Source organism: Hydra vulgaris, chromosome 02 (genome assembly GCF_038396675.1).
Source record: "Hydra vulgaris chromosome 02, alternate assembly HydraT2T_AEP".
Taxonomy (NCBI): domain Eukaryota; kingdom Metazoa; phylum Cnidaria; class Hydrozoa; order Anthoathecata; family Hydridae; genus Hydra; species Hydra vulgaris.
The window spans coordinates 52,957,501-52,978,795 of NC_088921.1; the positions used below are offsets into that span (position 1 = coordinate 52,957,501).

At 27.5% G+C, this 21,295-nt stretch overlaps 1 protein-coding gene across 2 annotated transcripts in view; it reads left to right on the top strand.

Moving 5' to 3' along the window:
- The first annotated feature begins 6,342 nt into the window (after positions 1-6,342).
- The window catches only part of LOC101240283 (BLOC-2 complex member HPS3), a 44,610-nt gene continuing 29,657 nt past the window's right edge, over positions 6,343-21,295 (top strand). Inside the window, exons 1-8 of one of the 2 annotated variants that reach the window (XM_065791354.1) lie at positions 6,343-7,131; positions 7,536-7,750; positions 7,830-7,997; positions 9,779-10,090; positions 11,872-11,975; positions 15,305-15,420; positions 19,027-19,290; positions 19,440-19,545. In XM_065791354.1, the coding sequence (XP_065647426.1) occupies positions 6,410-7,131; positions 7,536-7,750; positions 7,830-7,997; positions 9,779-10,090; positions 11,872-11,975; positions 15,305-15,420; positions 19,027-19,290; positions 19,440-19,545 (2,007 nt within the window). In that variant the 5' untranslated portion in view covers positions 6,343-6,409. The remainder of the gene's footprint in view (positions 7,132-7,535; positions 7,751-7,829; positions 7,998-9,778; positions 10,091-11,871; positions 11,976-15,304; positions 15,421-19,026; positions 19,291-19,439; positions 19,546-21,295) is intronic. The other variant, XM_065791355.1, reaches the window with a different exon arrangement.

A 21,295-nucleotide genomic window follows, 5' to 3' on the forward strand; every position in this document is an offset into this window, starting at 1 on the left:
AAATGTACTATTGCTATAATTTGGTGCTATAACTATTATTTTATTGAATATTAACAACTTTTGATAGTTTTTATCTATTTTTTTTCATTTTTTTAACATTTTCTATTGTGTTTATTTAATAAAAAATTTACACTACAAATTTTGAGTTATTTTTTATGATATGCCTTAATTTTTTGGCCACTACTGTATATATATATATATATATATATATATATATATATATATATATATATATATATATATATATATATATATATATATATATATACATATACATATACATATACATATACATATACATATACATATACATATACATATACATATACATATACATATACATATACATATACATATACATATACATATATATATATATATATATATATATATATATATATATATATATATATATATATATATATGTGTGTGTGTGTGTGTGTGTATATATTAGAGTAGTCCTAAAAATTGAAAGGTGGAAAGTTAAATTGGGTCACATTTGCTTTTGTTCTATTCCCCATATGGATCATTTTGGCCAATTTTTTAAAATTTTTAAACATAACTAGGGGTGGCACAATTTTGAACAAATATGTTGTTGCAATGGAAGAAACAAGAAATAATTGAAAATTTAGTTTCTTTAGGAAGAAAATTGCTACAAAACAAAAAACAGAATAAAATATGACTTAAAGAGGTTCTAGTTATTCTGAACTTAATTCACATATTGTAATGTAATGCATTGTTTATTTCGAGACTTTTTTCAACAGATACTTTGGTGGCTCTGGAAAGGCTTTCCAATGAGTGCTGACAACCCACAAAAGGTATTGTTTTTTCTTTTTGTCTTTAGTTATTGAAGAGTTGAAGGTCTGGATTAAAGCAACTACTCTCTCGGCACAGTCATTAACTATTTTCATTTGCCTGGCAGTTTCCCTGAACTGAATATAAATTGGGTCCATTTGCCAAAGGTCGGGTGGCATTGAGAGAAAAACTTGAGCCTTCTGTGTTCCGTTTTCGATGAGAAGGTCGAAAAGATGAAATGTTTGGCTTGTAACGTATGATTCCAATGGGTTTTTTAACTTTAATGTTTTGCCTTCAATTATCTCTAGTGAGGTTTTCTTTTGGCACGTTTAAGATTCTGAACCATGGTGGCTTTTGTATGTACATCAACGCAGTGGTCGAAAAAAGCCAACCAATCAAATGTTCTAAAAAATACCATAGGTGTTTTTTGAAGGCTGTCGTTGCTTCATCTCTAACAACATTGTTGCAGATATAATCATTTGAAAGTCTCAACCGTCTCAAGTCTTTTCTTTCATAATCAGTAAGAGTCACTTAATTTTTTCTTGGTGTTGGTGATGGCTTTTTACAGCTTCTTTGTAATATGCAACCATTTCATTGCGGAGATCAGTTATGGATCCACTGAAGAGCGTTTCATCAGCAGCATCATATTTGCTTTGGTCAAATGTTGGCCATTCTTTTTGAAATCGTTTGCATAAACCTACATCAGGTCCAGTGGTAGCTCCAAGATATGTGGATGCAAATACGCTGGAAAGTATAACTTCAAAAACATGGTGGCAACATGCTATCCACACAAGATCTTTCTTGAGAGTTTTTTCAATAATTGTGCAAGCTCCAGATTTTAAGTCAGTGTTTGAGGTTGTTGTATCGAACACAAGCCCACGTATTTGGTCTTTGAAGTGCCAATTATCTAATAGTTCAAGGCAAGCACTAGTTTGCTCCTCACCTATTCCCTTATGATTTTGGGAACCCCAAGTAACTTTTCTTCTCCAGCTCCAGCAACTAGGATTGCAATTCTGTCTACCTTTACATTTATCTGGACAATATCTGGTAGGAGTTTTCCATCCCAGTGCAACAGAAGTGGTACCTGGGTCGATTATGATTTTTGGTCCTCGACTGCCTTGGACTTGCATGTATCCATTCTAGAACGACGGATAGTGCTGCGAGAAACAGAAATGCTATCCAGATCATGTCCAAGGGACATGATCTGGATAGCATTTGTAGCTTGCCGATCACTAATGTTAAGGCATTCAAATGTGAGGTTCAATTCTGGAGTTAGAATGTTATTTTTTGCCCTTTTTGGAGCTGAGTGAGGTAGCCTTGTGGAAACGCTGAAAAGTTCATCAACAGATACAAACTCAGTTTCAGAAGCGGAAGAGCTGGAAGAATGTTTTGACAGTAGAGTTGAAGCAACCACTTTTTTCTGGCATCTTCAGCATCCCTTTCTTTTTGTTTTAAATGTTTTTCTGCTTGTTTAATTTTTCGAGATTCCTGTTGGGCCAAATGCTTATCCATACCTCCAAAACTAGAACTGGAGAGATCTTCTTGCTGGGATACCAGAAATGCTGTCTTTCACATTGTGCATAACCTGCAATGCATCTGATCTTGCAACATCAAAAAGTTCATGTAAATCATTTTTTGAAAATTTCCTCTTTCATTCTGTATCCCTCGAAATTGTTCGTGCGACTTTTTTTTAATGACTTCTAGACCTTTTTTGGCAGCGTATCTTACTGGCTTAGTCGGTATCCTAGCCTTTTCCCAGTAACAAAAGACGGATAATATGCTAATATTGGCACTTGAGTTTAATGATTTTTTTTTCTCCTTGTGATAGTAGAGGAAGTTTGCTAGTACTTGATGATTCGAAGGAAGTCTGGAGTATTCCAACTCTTTGGTTGATTTTCCAATTAACCACACACTGGCAGAACTTCTTGTTGTTGGAGCTTTTGCCATTTTTACCTAAACAATGAACCAACAACCATTGCCTAGAGTTTACCAGTTCTGTTTATGTTATAGAAAACTTCTGTTTCATGCAAGCATTAAAAAAAAAATTTAATGAATGATTGAAATAATCTAGTACTACTACTACTAGTCTATTACAGAATGATAATTTTTAGTTTAATAATAAAAATTTTCAGCTTGAACAATAAATAAATATTTAATTTAGTTTTAAAAATATAATTTACCTTGGAATCTTTGAAGAATTCAAATTAGAGACAACTGCGTGTGATATAATAATTGATTACTAAATTGTAATTGACTTAATTAATAATCAATAATCATATTAATAATAGTGGAGACTCATGCAGAAAATACAAACATGAGAAGAAGTGAAAGCAACTAAAAGTTGACTTAAGTTAAAATTAAGTAAGCAAAAAAGGTTGCTATACAAATAATATATTTCTTTTTAAAATCTCATTTTACAGATTACTACATTTAGTTAGTTATAAAATTATTATACATTTATTATATTTATTATATTTCACATGAACTAAAACTACCATTACTTAGTACTTACTCTCACACTTAGAGGTTAAAAGATATAAAATGAAACCACCGAACAAAAAATAAAATAAATTCAGATAAGCCAAAAAAAATTGAAAAATTACATAATATTTTTAGCGTCCGCTAAAATTGTTCAACTTTACGCCACCTCTAAATATTATTGAATCTGTCTCATTTTTGGCTTAAGGACTCTTCTCATGTATAGAAACAAGACCAATTATGTTCCAAATTGGTATTAATAAAAAAAAATTTTAACATAGTAACTTGGACCACTCTAATATATATATATATATATATATATATATATATATATATATATATATATATATATATATATTATATATATATATATATTTTATATATATATATATATAAACAATCAAAAAATACTAAGATAAAGTAGCAAAATAATAAAATAAATATCTAATTATCAAAAATAAGACAAAAGCAACTTTCAAAGGTGCTTGTAAAATTAGAAGCATTTGCTTTCCGTTTTTTGAGTTTTTTTATTCATGACCTTTTCTCATATGTGAGGAATTGTGAGCGATTGTCAAAGTAAAAGCCTCTGCACAAAAAGGAGCTTGCTCAAGTTTTTTATTTTTTTTAAAAGGCTGAGGAAAAGCAATCGCTCTTTTTTAAACAGACCTATGAAAAACTTTTTTTCCTGCCAAAAAAACTTTGTTTTTTTCTTTTTCTTAAAAACACTTAATAATTTTAGGTGCCAATCTAAGTATTCAAGGATAGCAATATATGTGTGTGTGTGTATATATATATATATATATATATATATATATATATATATATATATATATATATATATATATATATATACACACATATATATAAAAATTAGTAAAAACACTTATCTAATTTTTTCTTTCTTCTACACAGTGTTTCACCATCAGTAGGTTCATAAATTAACTACACAGTGTTTCACCATCAATAGGTTAATCAGGAAGAATCAATTCTTCCTGATGAAGAATTGATTCTTCCTGATTAGTGTTTTTACTAATTTATTATTGCTCTTTTCTTTAAGAACATTTAGCATTCTGTTTGTAGAATACACTAACATAATTTATATATAAATATATATATATATATATATATATATATATATATATATATATATATATATATATATATATATTTATATGTATATATATATCAACCCTCGGAATTAGGGTCGGCATTCAGCAATGCCGACCTGACTGCCCACCTGAAAGTGTTTGAGGTCGGCAAAAAATTGCCGACCCTGTTTCTAGGTTTTGTGGTAAGACCATAATTTTTGCCGACCTGATGCCGACCTCTAAAAGATTGAGGTCGGCAAATTATTGTTGACCTCATTTTTCCTAATTCCGAGGGTTGATATATATAAATATATATTTATATGTATACATATTAGTAAAACTATGTTTAGTTATAGCCATTATTTTTCAATTTTATTCATAACTACTCTATATTTTTATTTTCTACAAAAGAATAACATTTAAAATGTTGAATATATTGTTAGTTTATATTTTTATCATTTAAAAAAAATATTAGCTTCCAACCCTCGGAATTAGGGTCGGCATTCGGCAATGCCGACCTAACTGCCGACCTGAAAATGTTTGAGGTCGGCAAAAAATTGCCGACCTCGTTTCTATGTTTTACGGTTAGACCTTTGTATCAAATAATTTTTGCCGACCTCTAAAAGATTGAGGTCGGCAAATTATTGCCGACCTCAATTTTCCTAATTCCGAGGGTTGAGCTTCTAAATTTCTCTATAATTATATAATTAGTCTACCAAATACCCATACTACGAAATTGGAAGATAAGGCAATAGAAGCCAGATCATTTAAATGCTGCAAGATGTCATTTTAGTTCAGTCAAGTTACATAATTCACAAAAATGATTTTCATAGAGATGTTTGCTTACTTGTTAAACTCTTATTCCCACACCTTTTCTATCTGGGTTTACTTGTAATGCAAAGATTCATTTTTTTATGTATGCAGATATGATAGTGTTAATCAAACTATCATTTTAATAAGAAAATCTTCCTTATAAAGATGTTAGTTTTTTGTATTTTAATATATATTTTTAGTTTCGATTGTTAAATATAATACTTTTTATTGATTTTTAGATTTATGTTTTTTTATGATTTTTAATCAGTATAAAATTCTGAATTATAAAAATAGGCTAGTAGAATCATAGCATCCTATTTTAGCCCATTTTTGGCTCTCAGCACTTTATTCAAGTTTTAAAAAACCACTCTTTTCTAGTAAAATACAGAAACTCTTATTAAAAAAGATTTCATTTAATCAAGACAACCTAAAACTTTTTATGGATCTGAATATTTTAAATTAGTACTTCTCGCTTACAAAGAAAATATTTAACCCCTGTACCACTAATGTGTTCTAAGTATTGATTTAGAAACTTAATTAAACAGTGACATTAAACATGCACACTAGATAATGACATTGAACAGTGACAATAAACATTGCATAATACACAATGGAACACATATAAGCAGTTGTTTACTTTTTTTGTATATGCATGTAAATTTAGTTTTTTTGGGTCATATTTTATTAAAAGATAATGCTTAAATTCTTTTTAGGGCTTTATTTTCCATTGTTTCATACTATGCCATATGTCTATGTTTTATATATATATATATATATATATATATATATATATATATATATATTTATATATATCGTGTGTGTGTGTATATGCATGCAGTCTTTTCTGTTTGAAATTTAATGACAGCGCACGAAAAAGCAGGACGTCCATTTTTTAAGTTACCCTGCGCTAAGACCACGTTTCATAAAAGTTGAACAAATTTTGGTAAGCGCTTTTCTATGTGCTCGTCAAAGTTTTTGTGGGCGAGCGGAAGACTTTTGTGCAAAAGCGCTGTCTAAATGGAGGAGGCTAAATATATATATATATATATATATATATATATATATATATATATATATATATATATATATATATATATATATATATATGTATATATATATATATACATTTAATTATCTTAGTATCAATATCAATTATCAAAGTATTTTACTTCTTTAGATAAAAAATATTTATATCATTAAGAATGTTCATCCTTTTTTTATAATAAATTTTGAAAATGGTGAAAACTTTTTTATGCCATCCTTTTAATAAACTAAATTCATTTTCGGATCAATATGAAGCTACATCTATATGCTGCCAACAAAACTCTTATATGTTTGTTGCAACATCAACAGGTTATATGCACATCTACAATATTGATAAAGTGGAGTATCCACAAGAACACAGTTTTGCCAGTTGTGGTGTTGTTTTAAAAATGGAATACTGTGAAAAAGAAAAGTTTCTCGTTACATTAGAAACTAAGTTGCAGGATTATAAAACTGGTGTAACATCAAAAAATGTTTCATGTCAGGTTCGAGTTTATTTAAATATACATTTAAGTGTAAATCATCGTGTTTATTCATCAGTTGCCTATGGATACTCAGCTGCTTTAGATGCATTTGATTATAAATTTACTATTGTAGATCTTTGTTTGCCACAGAGTGTTAGTGATATGTCTCTTTGTAAAATAAAGCATAATATAGCTGCTGCTAGTGGAAGCAAAATCCAAATATTTGCATTTGTAGAAAAGAATTTTATTGAGCATGATGAAAAGAATAATACTGTAATTGATTTTTGCCCATTGCTGGAAGTTGAATGCCATTTAAGAATTCAGTATGTTTCATTTTACATTAATTGGTTGGCGTTTTCCTGTAACAATGAGTTGCGTGTTGTTCAGGTATTTTTATATTCTGATGATGCAAGTATATACTTAGGTGAAGATGTCTCTGAACTTTTGGAGTAAGACTTTTTTTTAAACTATTGTGCCTATATATATATATCAGCCCTCAGAATCAGGGAAAATGAGGTCGGCATAAGGTCTACAAAAAAAAAAAATTAGATACAAAAAGTTTTATCAAAAAACAGAGAAACAAAGTCAGTGATTTTTTCCTGTCCTTAAACACTTTTTGTTTGATAAAATTGTTTGATTTGTGGACTAATTCAGAAGGCTGATATATATTTTACTTTTTATCATCATTATCTATTCTTTATATTTTATTTTAATTATATATTGTATATATATAAAAAGCTAAAAGTTTCTCAATTTAAAAGTTTCATTGTTATTGCAGTTTTTTTGTAACTATATATTGGAGGTTTATAATTTTATTATAAAATATATAAACTAAATTTTTTTTTTTAAACAGAAGCAACGTTTATAATGATCCTGATGATAAAAGCACTAATCTAACCACCCATTATTCTTTTGAAGATGAAGTAGTTATTTGGAATTTTGATCAAGGACCTGGTATAGATTTGAACAAAAAAGCATTTAAGAGTGAACAAAATGCTATTGGTTGTGATTTTGTTGAAGTTGAATCACCATATATTGACACTGATTTTTCTTCAAAAGAGTTGCTTGGTAAAAAATTGTTTTACTGAAAAGATATTTTAGAATTTTTTTAAAATAATTTAATAAAAAAATCTTTTTTTTTTAAAAGGTTGGTTTGAAAAAATATCTGGTCATCCATTAACAGTAAAATCGCATAATACAGATCAGGCAACATGCATTACACGTTTGTACAGAAGATTCGAACTGTCTGAAATTTCCTTTAATGGCATGGTAGAAACCATACACAGTTTGCAATGGCTACCAGTCTTTTCAAATGGTATGGCAAAAATCCAGCAGTTTTTATTTCTTTTGACAACTTATTTACTACTGCAACCTATAGAAAGTTCCACCACAATTTCTTTATAGCATAATTTAGTTGAAAACTTTAATCACTCATAAACAGTCAATCAGCCATTTTAATTTTAATCATATCTTTAAAAAACTTAAATGGACAACCAAATGGGAGCATATGCTTCCTTCAGATAAAAGTTCAAATAATAATTATTTATACATTAAATAAGTATTTAGTACAATTATTGTGAATATTGTTTACATAATTAATTGAACTAAAACAATAAGGCATATTTTTTCCAATTAAAGAAAACATTTATTTTTCTTCTTATATCTGTTTCTCTTATGCATTAATTATTTATTATTATTCACTGAGTCTTTCACTGAATCTGCTTCTTTACGTCTTTTTGGATCATCATTCACTACTGACCTCTCATGGAAACCATATATATACAATTGATTGCAAAGTTATCATCGGCAAAGGTTGTTTCTCTTTATTGTGCTCGCAATTATCTTACTCCTGATTTTACTATTTACCTCTACAAATCTACCTCTAACAATTTTTTAGAGGTAGATAGTGGAACATTTCAAGTCTACTGTCAACCGAGTTCTTGCTCTTTAACTTTATTCTTTGTTTTCCAGTAACCTCTAAATTAATAGTGGTTGCTTGCAGCCTTGTTGAGAGTAAATTTGGTTTAAAAAAAAAATCAATATAATTACAGTTGTTAATAAATGTAAACACAGTCGGTAATAAATGTAAACACAGTTATTAATCAATTCTACACAACTATATAATTTTAAATTTTCTGGATTTTCTTCGTTACAAATTTACATGACTGTGATTTGGTTATAGGGATTATTTTTTCAGAAATTACTTTTTTTTATTTCAAGTAAATTTTGCAAATTATAGTACAAATTATATACCTAAAACTTTTTCAATTTTTTTGTTTTCTTTGTTATAATCTTTATTTTAAAGTTTTATTTTATATCATTTTGAAGGTGCTAGAACACCTTAAAAACTAAACACAATTTATATAATAAATTTTATATTGGTTAAGTTGTTTTTTTTATATGTTGCGTTTTTTCATAATAATGGTGATTTTTAAATTTGACAAATCTAAATATGTAATTATGTTTCACCAAGTTTTAAAAACTTTAATAATAGTTTTCATATAACTCTTTTTTTATATTTTTATAAGTCTAAATTGAACTCATAAAAAATTTTGTAATTACTGAGGCTAATTTTCAGGATTAGATGAAAAAGTGACTAAATATTTTTGTAAAAATGTTTGTAGCTTGGCTTTAATGTTAGCTTAGTCAACTTCTGAAATTGAGCTAAAACTTTACCTTTATGCTAGTCTTAACTACGTATTTTGTTTTTACCTCTACTTGGTTACGTCTTACTCTTGGTTACGTTGACTGCTTTTAATTTATTAAAGTGAAACCATTTTTATCATATGGTGTCCAACTTTCACACAAATGGTGTCTGACCAAATGTCACACAAATGTGTTTCTTTACTTTATTAATTTTTTTTTTTTTAATCCTTTTATATTTAGTTTTGAAATTAAATAATAATTATTTCATAATAAACAAACAAAATAATGAACTCTCATAACTTTAAATTAAATGACAAGTAATTTTTAATAATGAACTTATTTATTGTCAAAATTTTTTTTTTATTAACTTAATTCAATTTATCAACTTATTAACAAGTTAAATAGATATTCATGTCTTAATTTGTTTAAAATTATGATTGTTTTTTTAAGAGAGTTTAGACAATCAAACAAATGAAATGGGTGGATATCAAGTAAACAGTTGCTTTAGAATTCCTACTGATTTGTCATTACTGACATTAGGGTTTTTCTTTTCCACTGGAAAACATGGATTTCTTTATGACTTAACAAAAACACCAAAAAGTGTTGCTGTATATACCTACACATCTGATTGTTATTTTGCAAAACACAGTATTTCTTTACTTGACATTGTTACAAAAAATGGTCTGGAGGTCTATTCTTCAAGGTTGTATGCAATAGCTGTAGAGAATTACCAAAATTTAAAAAAAAGTAGAAATGAATCAGGTATGCTACATGAGCACATAAACTTTAAATCTTTTATGTTATATGTTTGTGATGCTAATTTATTGTATTGCTTGTTGTAATCTATTCTATAAAAAATTGTTTTTGAATAATTCTTAAGTTAAAATTGATAACCTTTAAATTTTTTTTTTTTTTTTTTATAACATTAGTTTAAGCTTACAGCTTTTTGAATCTAATTGAATTATGTGGTGACTTTAAATAGCTTATTCGATTATAATGGCTTGATTGATTTGGCTTTGTTCCTTTGTAAAGAGACATTTTTTTTTTGTAAACAAAGGAAAGTCTAACATTCCATCTCTTAAACATTGGTCTGAACTTATTTCCTTTACCAAGGATAAAGCAGATCTATTTGCTAAGAACCTTTCCTCTAGTATGACTCTAATGTATACGAATCTAATAACTAAGGATAAAGCAGAACTATTTGCTAAGAATCTTTCCTTTAATATGACTCTATGTATATCAATCTAATATAATGTACATGAATCTAATGCTAAGAATCTTTCCTCTAGTATGACTCTAATGTATATGAATCTAATAACCAAGGTTAAAGCAGAACTACTTGCTAAGAACTTTTCCTCTAACACGACTCTAATGTATATGAATCTAATGAGCACAAACAATTTGTTTCTTTTTTCTTCTTTTTGCTTCTTTTGCAAAAACAATGCTCTCTATTATTAGTGAGTTCTTTGAGTCTTTAAAATGTAGGTTTTTAAAATCAGTCTTTAATTATCAAACTTCTAAAATTTTATATTGATTCTAACTTACTCTTTAATAATCAAAATGGATTTTGATCATCTTGTTCTACAGCTGACTTTTTAGCTGTTATAACAAAAACGTTGTATTGTGCATTAGATGGAGGCAGCATGGCAGCAATGATAGAGGCATGGCTATTGCTTTTGACATATCAAAGGTTTTCAGTAAATTTTCTGTTTGTATTTTCAGCTGGTCTTCTCAATAAACTTGCTTCATATGTTGTATCTTTGAAATTTTTTGAGATGATTGAATCATTTTTTTCTAACTACAGTAATAAAGTCATCCTCAAAGGCCACCACTCTTCTTCATTTCCAGTTCTGGCATTACTCAAAGTTCCATCCTTGGTTTTGTATTATTTTTCACCTGTATTAATTATCTTCCTGACAGTCTTACATTTAAAATGGCTCTATTTGCTATCAACACAACTATATACTCTGTTTGCTATCAACACAACTCCAGTCTTGATAAAAAATTATTATTTTTTGATTGCTTAAAACTTTGCAGTCGATCTTAACTCTGATGACATTAAAATCATTAAAATCATGTTTCACTTCTGTGATAGCTTGGGGCTTATGTTCATTGTAAGTTTCAACCTTAACAAAACTCAAATATTTACTGCTATTAATTCACAACATTGTTGATATTTTTTTATTCATGAACACTCAATATCAATAAATCACTCAAGACACTGAATTCTCTACTTCTTGGATTATCATGAGAGGTCATTATCATGACCTCTTATAAAAACCTTATATACAAAATTTTTACAATTACAAAGTTACTATTTTCTAAGGTTGCCTCTCTTTTTTATGCTCACCATTTTTATACTTCTATTTCCACTCTCTACCTCTACAAATCTCTTAATTACCATTATATGAAAAACTGTTGTTATATTTGGCTAATTCTTCTAATGATGCTTTTTCTTTTCTAGACAAGCTATTAAACCTCTGATCATTTTTTAAGCCTCTGTCCATTTTTCTTTCTCTTTAACAATATTCTTTATTTTCTAGCCGAAAATGAGATCAAGAAAATCAATTTAACAGATTGTGATTCAGTTTTTGATGGTGAAACATTAACGTCTTTTTATTGCTATGATTCTAAGTATCTTCAATCAGTAAGTTTTTGTTTTAAATCATATAAGCATGTACTTTTTCAAAATGTTTTTTAAATTGCATTCTTGGTTAACACAAAAAAAATATATACATTATATTTATATATACATTTCTTTGTTAAATGTATATAGACATTTTAAAATTTAAAATGTGTATACACATTTCTCACTACTACTCTAGTGGCACTACATCCCATGTAGCGGATTTTTCAAATGAGTTTTAACAACAGTTAAAAAATTAGTAGCTTTTTTGACTCTACTTGTCATTTTGGTCATAGAAGTTCAGAGACAAAGTTCAAACCCTGGAAGTCCTTCAAATTCTCCAAGTCAAAGTATTTTGTTTAACTTGTTTAACAGCACAGCAATCTTATTTATTTGAAGGTTTTGTTTTGGATTTATAGACTTGAGAGTTATAGACTAGAGGGTTGAACAACTAATATAGCAAAAAAAAAAACTAAAATTAAAAATCTCTACTTTGGCGATAGTGATCTCTCTGGTCTTGGGAGGTAAATAATCTATAATATTCCACACCGACCTTTTTTATACTTATTCCTTACTTCAATACTTTTTAGTAAGCGGTAAAAAAATAACTATATAAATATAGAAAAACTATCATTATTGTTTACTTTTTAAAGCTATGAAAAAAAAAAATCTTTTATAATTAGTTTTGAAAAACTTTAAACATTTCGGTGGACATTGTGTGAATCACTATTTATCAACGGATTGGATATTAGTACCAGTCTAAAAATATTTAGAATACACGCTTGAAATGTGTTAATTAATTACAATTGGTATAAAAAGTTTTAAAAAACATGAGATGACTTAAATATCTGAAATAACGGACTTGCCATGACCAGTATAATACTGGTCATGGTAAGTCTATTCCCCACCGACCATTTTTAAAATTTTGCTTTATTTTAATAATTGTTAAAAAAGAGTAAAATATGAAATCTTTGTTTTGAGTTAACAATTAATGTTTAATACTTTATAACTTCTGTAAACTTCTAGAAAATAAAAATAATAAAAACGGGGATGGACCTTTTTATTTTTTTCTTTAATAAGTTTCTATTAAATTTTTTTCATGCACAGTCTTCACTTGTTACTAACCATATTAATAACTTAAGTATCTCTAGCATGACATGCGCACAAAATCTCTATCATGACATATGCGCACAAATTTTCAACAGTAAGAAGTTTTTTTAAAAACTCTCTCCCTTTCATTTGTTATAGTATATAATGTCTTTATATATGTTAAGCATATAATATCTATAGGCCTTTAAAAATGTTTTACTTTCTAGAAAATTGAAAAAAAAAATAAAATAAGTGTGTAAATGAAAGGATTTGAACCCACCCGAAGTTCTTCAACCACTTTGGCATGCTAAAATATTATCTTTTAACACTGTTTAATAAACAAAAATTCATTAAAGATATCTTTATTTACATTTTTATTAACAAATTAACAAAACATTTTTCAAATGTTTTGTTAATTTGTTAAAACCAAACAATTTTCAATAGTTTTCAATTGTTTGTCTATATTGAACAATCACCTCACCTGATTAATCTAAAAAAAGAAATTGAATAAAGAAAGGAAAAAATACACTACATGTATTAACTGGAAATTAGTTTATTTATACATGATAATAAAACAAAATATATTACAAAAAAAACTTTAACAAAATTTGCATTATCAATTGCTTGATTAACCAACTACAAAAATACTAATTATAGATGCAGCATATTTTTTTCCCACCACTTTCCCTCCTTATACATTACTTTTTACAGGATCCACCCTCTATATTAAAAAAAAGAGGGAGGGGGGGCTTTATACTTTATTTAAGTCCACACCTTTTGTGCCTTATGAGATGTGAGCCCTCTATTTATTCTGAAATATGCTGAAAAAGCATTGTAAGATATATCTAAAATGAAAAATAAAAGATAAAAATTATGACATGATAAAAGAAGTAAAAACATATTAATACTAGAAACCAATTTACCTGCAGCAAATGTTTTTTCTAGAGCATTGTTAAAAATAATCAAAATCTGTAAGAAAAGACATTTGTTGCAAAGACAATCAGCTATTACACAAAATAACAAAAACATAAAAGCTATTGGCGCAAACAAATTTTGCAATTCGACCAGAAAATAAAATTATTCTTACCTTGATTGCAACAAACTAATTTCTTTTTAAATTATTAGCTAATGATCAACATAATAAATTTTAAGTAATTAAAGTTTACTAAGTTAAAAACATGTTTTAACAGTAGACAAAGTAAACTTATGATAGTTGGTAGAGAATCAAAGTAGTACCAAAGAAATAAAATAACAACTAAATTTAAAATATTTCCAGTTAAACATGAAAAATAAATCTGCCATTATGAAATATAGGTAATAAAATAAAGGTAAAGTTATAAAAACAAACAAAAAAATAATTATATAAAAAGAATATAGTAAAATGTTTATTTTTATTAAAAATTAGATCCTTTTAATTAAAAAAATTGATGTTTTCGTGAACAGATAAGGACACATCAATAAAGAACATACACAGTGAAAAAGTGATTTTTAAGTTCTTTCATGAATTTATTGTAAGTAGTTATTAGATACCCCCTAATTATTACTTATTAGATACCCCCTAATGCAGTGATTATTGTTGATTATTATGAAAGATATTAAATTTAAAGTATTCACAAAATCTAAACTGACAATAAAACATTATTCTGACATGGAGTATGATAAACAATATCACAGCAGCAAATTATTTTAATATTTTGCAAGTTCTGCCGAAAAATCAAAGATATTTCAGGAAATACAAAAAACTTATCGTGTGCACATCTACAATGCCTCTTGCATTATCAGTTTATAGCATTCGAGTAGACTCTTCCAATATTATACGAAGTATAATACTATTTTGATGGTTATCTAAACTCTGTCATTGTTGCGCACTCGGGTTAGAATATTTACCGAGGGCGCGATGAAAGAGCTATAACACATTAAATTTCTTTATTACCTAATATTAGGTAATTTTAACTTTTTGTTATTTTTAAAAATAATAAATTTAGTAGAATAATTCATTTTAAATATAAATTTGAAATTTTTAATTATGTTCCTAATAAAAACATATTATTCTAACCCCCTTATTGTGTTTTGAAAAAGTTTAGGTCGCCACATAGCACGTTCAAATTATCAGGACACATAATCAGCTTGTTTTTTTAAAAATATTTTTATTTAAAATGCAAAATGTATGTACGTATTTATGTATATATGTATTTGTTTTATTCCTTTTTTTTTTAAACTTTATTACAGATTTATAGTTTTGAACACATGCTTGTTTTTAGCCTTGCATCTGGAGTGATGTTGACTTATGTTTGGTTGGTTTTTATTCTTTGTCTAATATAAATTTACTCCAAACATCATCAACAAAGAGAGTTTTTCTTGTTAAAATTCAATCTAAGTATGTTGCATTTAATCTTGTACTGTATATTTAATATTAAACTGTATTTTATTTTTTCTGAAAAAAAAAAAGAGAAAAAACCAGAACTAAAACAACCTGCCTTACCTGACTAAAAAAACCAAGATTGTTTTCCTATTAAAACTTTTAAATTGTGTTGTATTTGTTGTGAAAATATTTATATTATTCAGAGTGTTTTTGAAAAAGAATTTTGATATAAATTTATTTATTGGGTAATTTTAAATATTTGTTAAAATTTTAAATAACAATGCACGCGTATTTTAATTTTTATAAACTTTTTTTCTCTCAAATAATATTTGTTATCACTTTATAAGTGATAACAAATATTATTTGTGTATAAGAATTATTAAAAAATGATGTTTATTTAAAATCTATTGAAATAATTTGTTGAACAAGTGTATTGAAATTATGCTGTTGAAACTCTACAGCTTGTGGTCCGGACAACATACCTGTTATAGTCTTGCAGAAGTGTTCTCCGGAGCTGTCGTCTATACTTTCAAAACTATTTAACAAGTGATTATCAGAGTCTTGTTTTCCAGCCTGCTGGAAAGCGGCATCTGTTATCCCTATTTTCAAGAATTCTGGAGAGCGATCTGATTTGTCTAACTACCATTCCATTAGTCTTCTTCGTATCATAAGCAAGGTTTTTGAATCTTTAATTAACAAACACTTAATTTCTCATCTTGAATCTAATAACTTACTTTCTGATCATCAATATGGATTTTGATCTTCTCGTTCTACAGCTGATTTGCTAACAGTATAAAACAATAGGTTTTATCATGCATTAGATAAAGGTGGAAAGGTTAAGGCTAAAGTTCTTGACATTTCTAAAGCTTTTGATAAAGTTTGGCATGCTGTCTTCTCCATAGGCTTTCTTCTTACGGTGTATCTGGTAACATCTTTAGGATTATTAAATCCTTCCTTTCCAATCATAGTATAAAAGTTGTCCTCGATGGACAGCACTCTTTATAACATCCTGTAAATTCAAGGGCTCCTCAAGGTTCAATCCTTGGCCCTATACTCTTTTTAATTTACATTAACCATCTTCCAAATATTTTCACATCTAAGGTGGCATTGTTCGCTGATGATACTACCATTTATTCTTGTGATGATAAGAAGCCAACACTCTCTGATTGCTTGGAAGGGGCATTTGAGCTTGAAAAGAATCACACTTCTGCTACAGCATTCAGATAAAACTCAATTTTACTGTATTTATGAATGGTAATGTACTCGATGAGTCTTCTACCCTTCATCTTCTAGGATCAACTCTTACTTCCTATCTTTCTCGTAAACTGTATATCAAATTGATTGCAAAGTTAGCATTTGCTAAGGTTGCGTCTCTTTATCGTGCTCGACACATTCTTACTACAGGTTCTAATCTTTATCTCTATAAATCTCCAATCCGTCTTTGTATGGAATACTGTTGCCATATCTGGGCCAATCTTGTAATGATGCCCTTTCTCTTTTAGATAAGGTGCAAAAACGCATTGTAAACATAACTGGACCTGCTCTTGCAGCCAACCTCTAACCATTATCACATCGTCGTAATGTTGCTTCTCTTTCTCTTTTCAACAAATACTATAATGGGCACTGCTCTAAAGAGCTAGCGTCTCTTGTGCCATCTACTAAAATTCATTATTGTATTACTCGCCATTCAATTAAGTCTCATCCTTTTCCTGTGACTGTTCCTACGTGCTCCAAAAACTTTTATTTGTCTAGACTTAATCCTCAAACATCAGTTCTTTGGAATTCACTACTTTTATTTGGCTATCCTGATTCATATAATTTGCAATCTTTTAAGTTGTCTGTCAATCGTTATCTTGCTCTACAAACTTTATCTTTTCTCTTTCAGTATCTTCCAACTCTAATAGTGGTTGCTTGCAGCCTTGTTGGAAATGAAGATGTCAAAAAAAAAACGCGTCACTAAAGGATAACAACAAATAGCAGAACTGTTAGTAATGAAAATGTATGTGAACCAATTACAAAAAAAATCAATTTAATTGCACTGCACTGAAATAAGTCTGCATATAAAAATTTCAAAAATGAGCATATTATTAAAACTTTAAATAAGCGAACTCTGAAAGCAATTTAGTTAAACCTAAAATTTTTGCATTAGTTTATTTAAGAGCCATCTAAATCAATTGGTTTGCAAAAAATAATTTTTGCTCTTTAATAAACTTTTTTCATCAAAGTTGTCAATTAAAAAAAAAAAAGACTTAAACAATGAATTAAACAATTTTGTTTCATAATTTTGTTACAAAATAATGTTAAAAAACTAATTTTCATAATTTTTGGTTGTTTTTTTTGTGTTATTGTGATATGTTATTGCAATGTATTATTTGGATATTAAATTTGTGATACTGATCTGATACTCTGATGTGTTGTTATTGGCAAGTTAAACTTGTTATACTAAGATGTTTTGATTAGAATTTATATGGTGATCGAACTTATGAGATGGTATTGAAAGTTCGTTCAAACTAGCTGTTCTCATTTGAAACAAAACACTTTGGTGTTTTGTTGCAAATGTTTGAAACAAAATACTTTGGTGTTTTGTTGCAAATGTTTGAAACAAAATACTTTGGTGTTTTGTTGCAAATGTTTGAAACAAAATACTTTGGTGTTTTGTTTCAAATGAGAACAGCTGGTTTGACTGAACTTTGTCAGTTTTTATTCTTATTCTTTTGTTTTTACAATTAACAGTTGTCTGTATAGTTCAGAAAAAAAATTTATAAGCTTTTTTTTTATGCCTAAGATATGAATGTTCAAAGATTAAGTGACCAAACTTAGGCTTTACTGTATTTGATATAATTTTGACAAATTTTTAAAAAGAATTTTGATATTATTTGAATTTCATTTAAATCTTATTTAAATTTTGTTTTAATTTCATTTCATTTCAATTCTTTATTTATCAATTTTATTTCAGTTCTTACATCTGAATAATAAGTAAAAAATAAAATGTTATAATAAAAAATGTCTGCTTGTAAAACAAATTTTAAGTTTTTTTATTGTTCATAAAAATAATGCACTAAGAAGGTTTTGCTATTATGCAGTTAAGACATTCTTAACTTGATTTTTTTCTTTTAAATGGTTTTCATATTGAAATTTACTATTTAAAATATACTTCAAGAAGTAAAATATGATTGCAATCACAGAGCTCATCCAAGTAAATATTCCTCACACATTTTGTCAATTAATGTTACATTAACAAATTTTTATATAAATTTATATTATATATTTTATGTATATATATATATATATAAACTTATATATTGTATACAGTCTTCTCCATTTTTCTAGTGCTTTTGCAAGCCTTTTCGTGCATGCACACAAATACTTTAGAGAGCAATTTTTTTAATTGAAATAAATCTTTTTATTTATATGAATCATTTTATTTAGAATTTTAATAAAACATTCGTTTTGCTGTATTTTTTAAAATTATTTTTATTAGAATTTAAATGAAACATTTTTTGTTGTTGTTGTTATTTTTAGATTTTATTATTAAAATAAACAGCAAGATTAGTAAACTTAGCCAAATTTTTAAAAATTGTATAATTTTAGAGGTATATATTATTTTTTTTTTTATTCCAGACCAAAGATCAAGTTTGCTGCAAATGTTATATCTTGGAATATCTCTGTTATGACAAAAGCGTCTGTGTCATCTATATATAGCAACATTATAGGTTTAATTCAAGGTAGTGAATTGACAAATCCGACAGTTTACTATCAGCTAATAAGTGAGGCTCATATGTTTGTGCGTTCACATTTGTGTTATGGCATAGAAAGTGATGAAAAAGAAATTTTGATTTCACTGATGAAGGATTCAGCACTTAGAATAGCAGATTTTTTGATATGGTGATAATTGTTTACTTTAACTAAATGTAGAACAACCTATAAAGTATATTTTGTTTTTTAATGGTTTTAAATATATAGGCTTAATTGAAAAATTTCTTAGTTTTGATTAAACTTAGTTTAAACTTGATTAAACTTTGTAACTTTTTTAGTTGTGGTACCATGTTTGCATATTATTTGCAAGTATCAGAATTTTACAGTTTGGCTGGTTTAAGTTTTGAACAAAGTATTAAAAGATTAATTATGGAACCAAAACAGGTTTTTTAAATCTCTGATTATTTATTTAGCTAAAAATTTCTTATTTGCTAAGTATTGCATAGTCATGGTGAAACTGTCTTGATGTTATCTATTATAAAGTTAAACTAACATAAAATTATCTTAATTTAATAACTCTATAGTTGTTAGGATCCGATGTAGCTCTATTTTTAAAAAATTGAGGAGACGTAAGCTTAGCGCTATTAATTAGGTAAAGCGTTTGATGTAAAACTAGCCTCAAAAGTATATGAAAGAGGAGAACATAAAACATGAGCTAACTTTTTAAGAATTGCATAAGGTAAACCATCAGGACCGAACGAGGTACTAGGATTAATTCCCATTAGGGTTTGTAATTAGATAAGATTAGTTTGCAATTCCTGGCGTACTGTTTGTAAGCTGATTTGTTATAAATAGTTTTATTATTTGTCCATCTTTTTTCATAATAATACTTTGCGACATAAGATTTTTGTATTTTGGATAGTGATTATTAGTTTTGTTATAATACTTTTTCCTCATAGGTACAAGTTCATTAATATCAGTACCAAAAAGCCTTAGAAAAAGTGCTCCAGTAATCCTCAATTGTACATGCACAAGAAAACTCAAAATCTTTATTTATTTTTGATAAGTATAACTTTTGATAAGTATAAATCAACATTAGGAAAGTCGTATTTAAAGTCGGTTTATTTTCACACTGATTGAAATTGTTCATATTTATAGAAAATTGGGCTGTGTTATGGTCGCTATTGCTAAAAAGATACTCAACAGATATATCACTTATAAGAGAACTGTTATTCGAATAATAATCTGTGACACCAAGTAACACAAATTTTAAATAATTGAAATCATAAATTCAAGATAAGCAACACCTGTTATTGCATAAAAAGATAGACAATAGCAAGTTATTAGATGGAGTTTCTGAGATCCAAAAATCATATCAACACAGATGATATCAATATCAGTATTTGTTTGCTTAATCAGTACTTGTTCTACTTTAATGTCATTTCTACAGTAAATTGCAACTCCTCCGTCAATTTTAATACAGTCTTTGTAATAAATTGAGTAATTTTTTGGACATAAAATAGCATTAGAAAGTTTATTATTGACAAATAAAAATATCTCTTGTAATAAATTGAGTAATTTTTTGGACATAAAATAGCATTAGAAAGTTTATTATTGACAAATAAAAATATCTCGCAGGTTTACACGCAGATTACAGCAGGTTTTGTTGCCTCGGCATATAAATAAAAATCATGAAGTTTATTGGCAAGGCTTCTTTTGTTGAAAAGACGGAAAGAAAATTTTTTATTTGAGTTCTTTTGTAAAGAAAAGATTGTTATTGAAATTAATTTGTTTGTTAGCCATATTTTTTTGACATTTTTTCATTTTTAGCTTTTTTGTTTTTTTGATAAATCGAGTTATTTTTGGACAAAAATTTACTATTAATTAACATATTGTTAAAACCAACAGAATTAAATTATTTGTAACAGTTCTAATTTGATTTCCTGTTATTTGAAATTTTTTGCTACTTGACAATTTTAACAACTCTGTTGTTACGTATTCCATAATAATAAACCAAAGGTTGTGCATTTTCTGAATTTAGTTTTTTGCACTCATCTCTTAATAATTTGGCATTAAACCTTTCGGCTTCAGTTAAGTCAGGGTTGATAAAAACATTGCTAAACCAGCTTGAATTTTTTAAGATTTTCGCAGCTTTTAATTGACAACAAACAGTGCACTGTTTGTTGTCAATTGT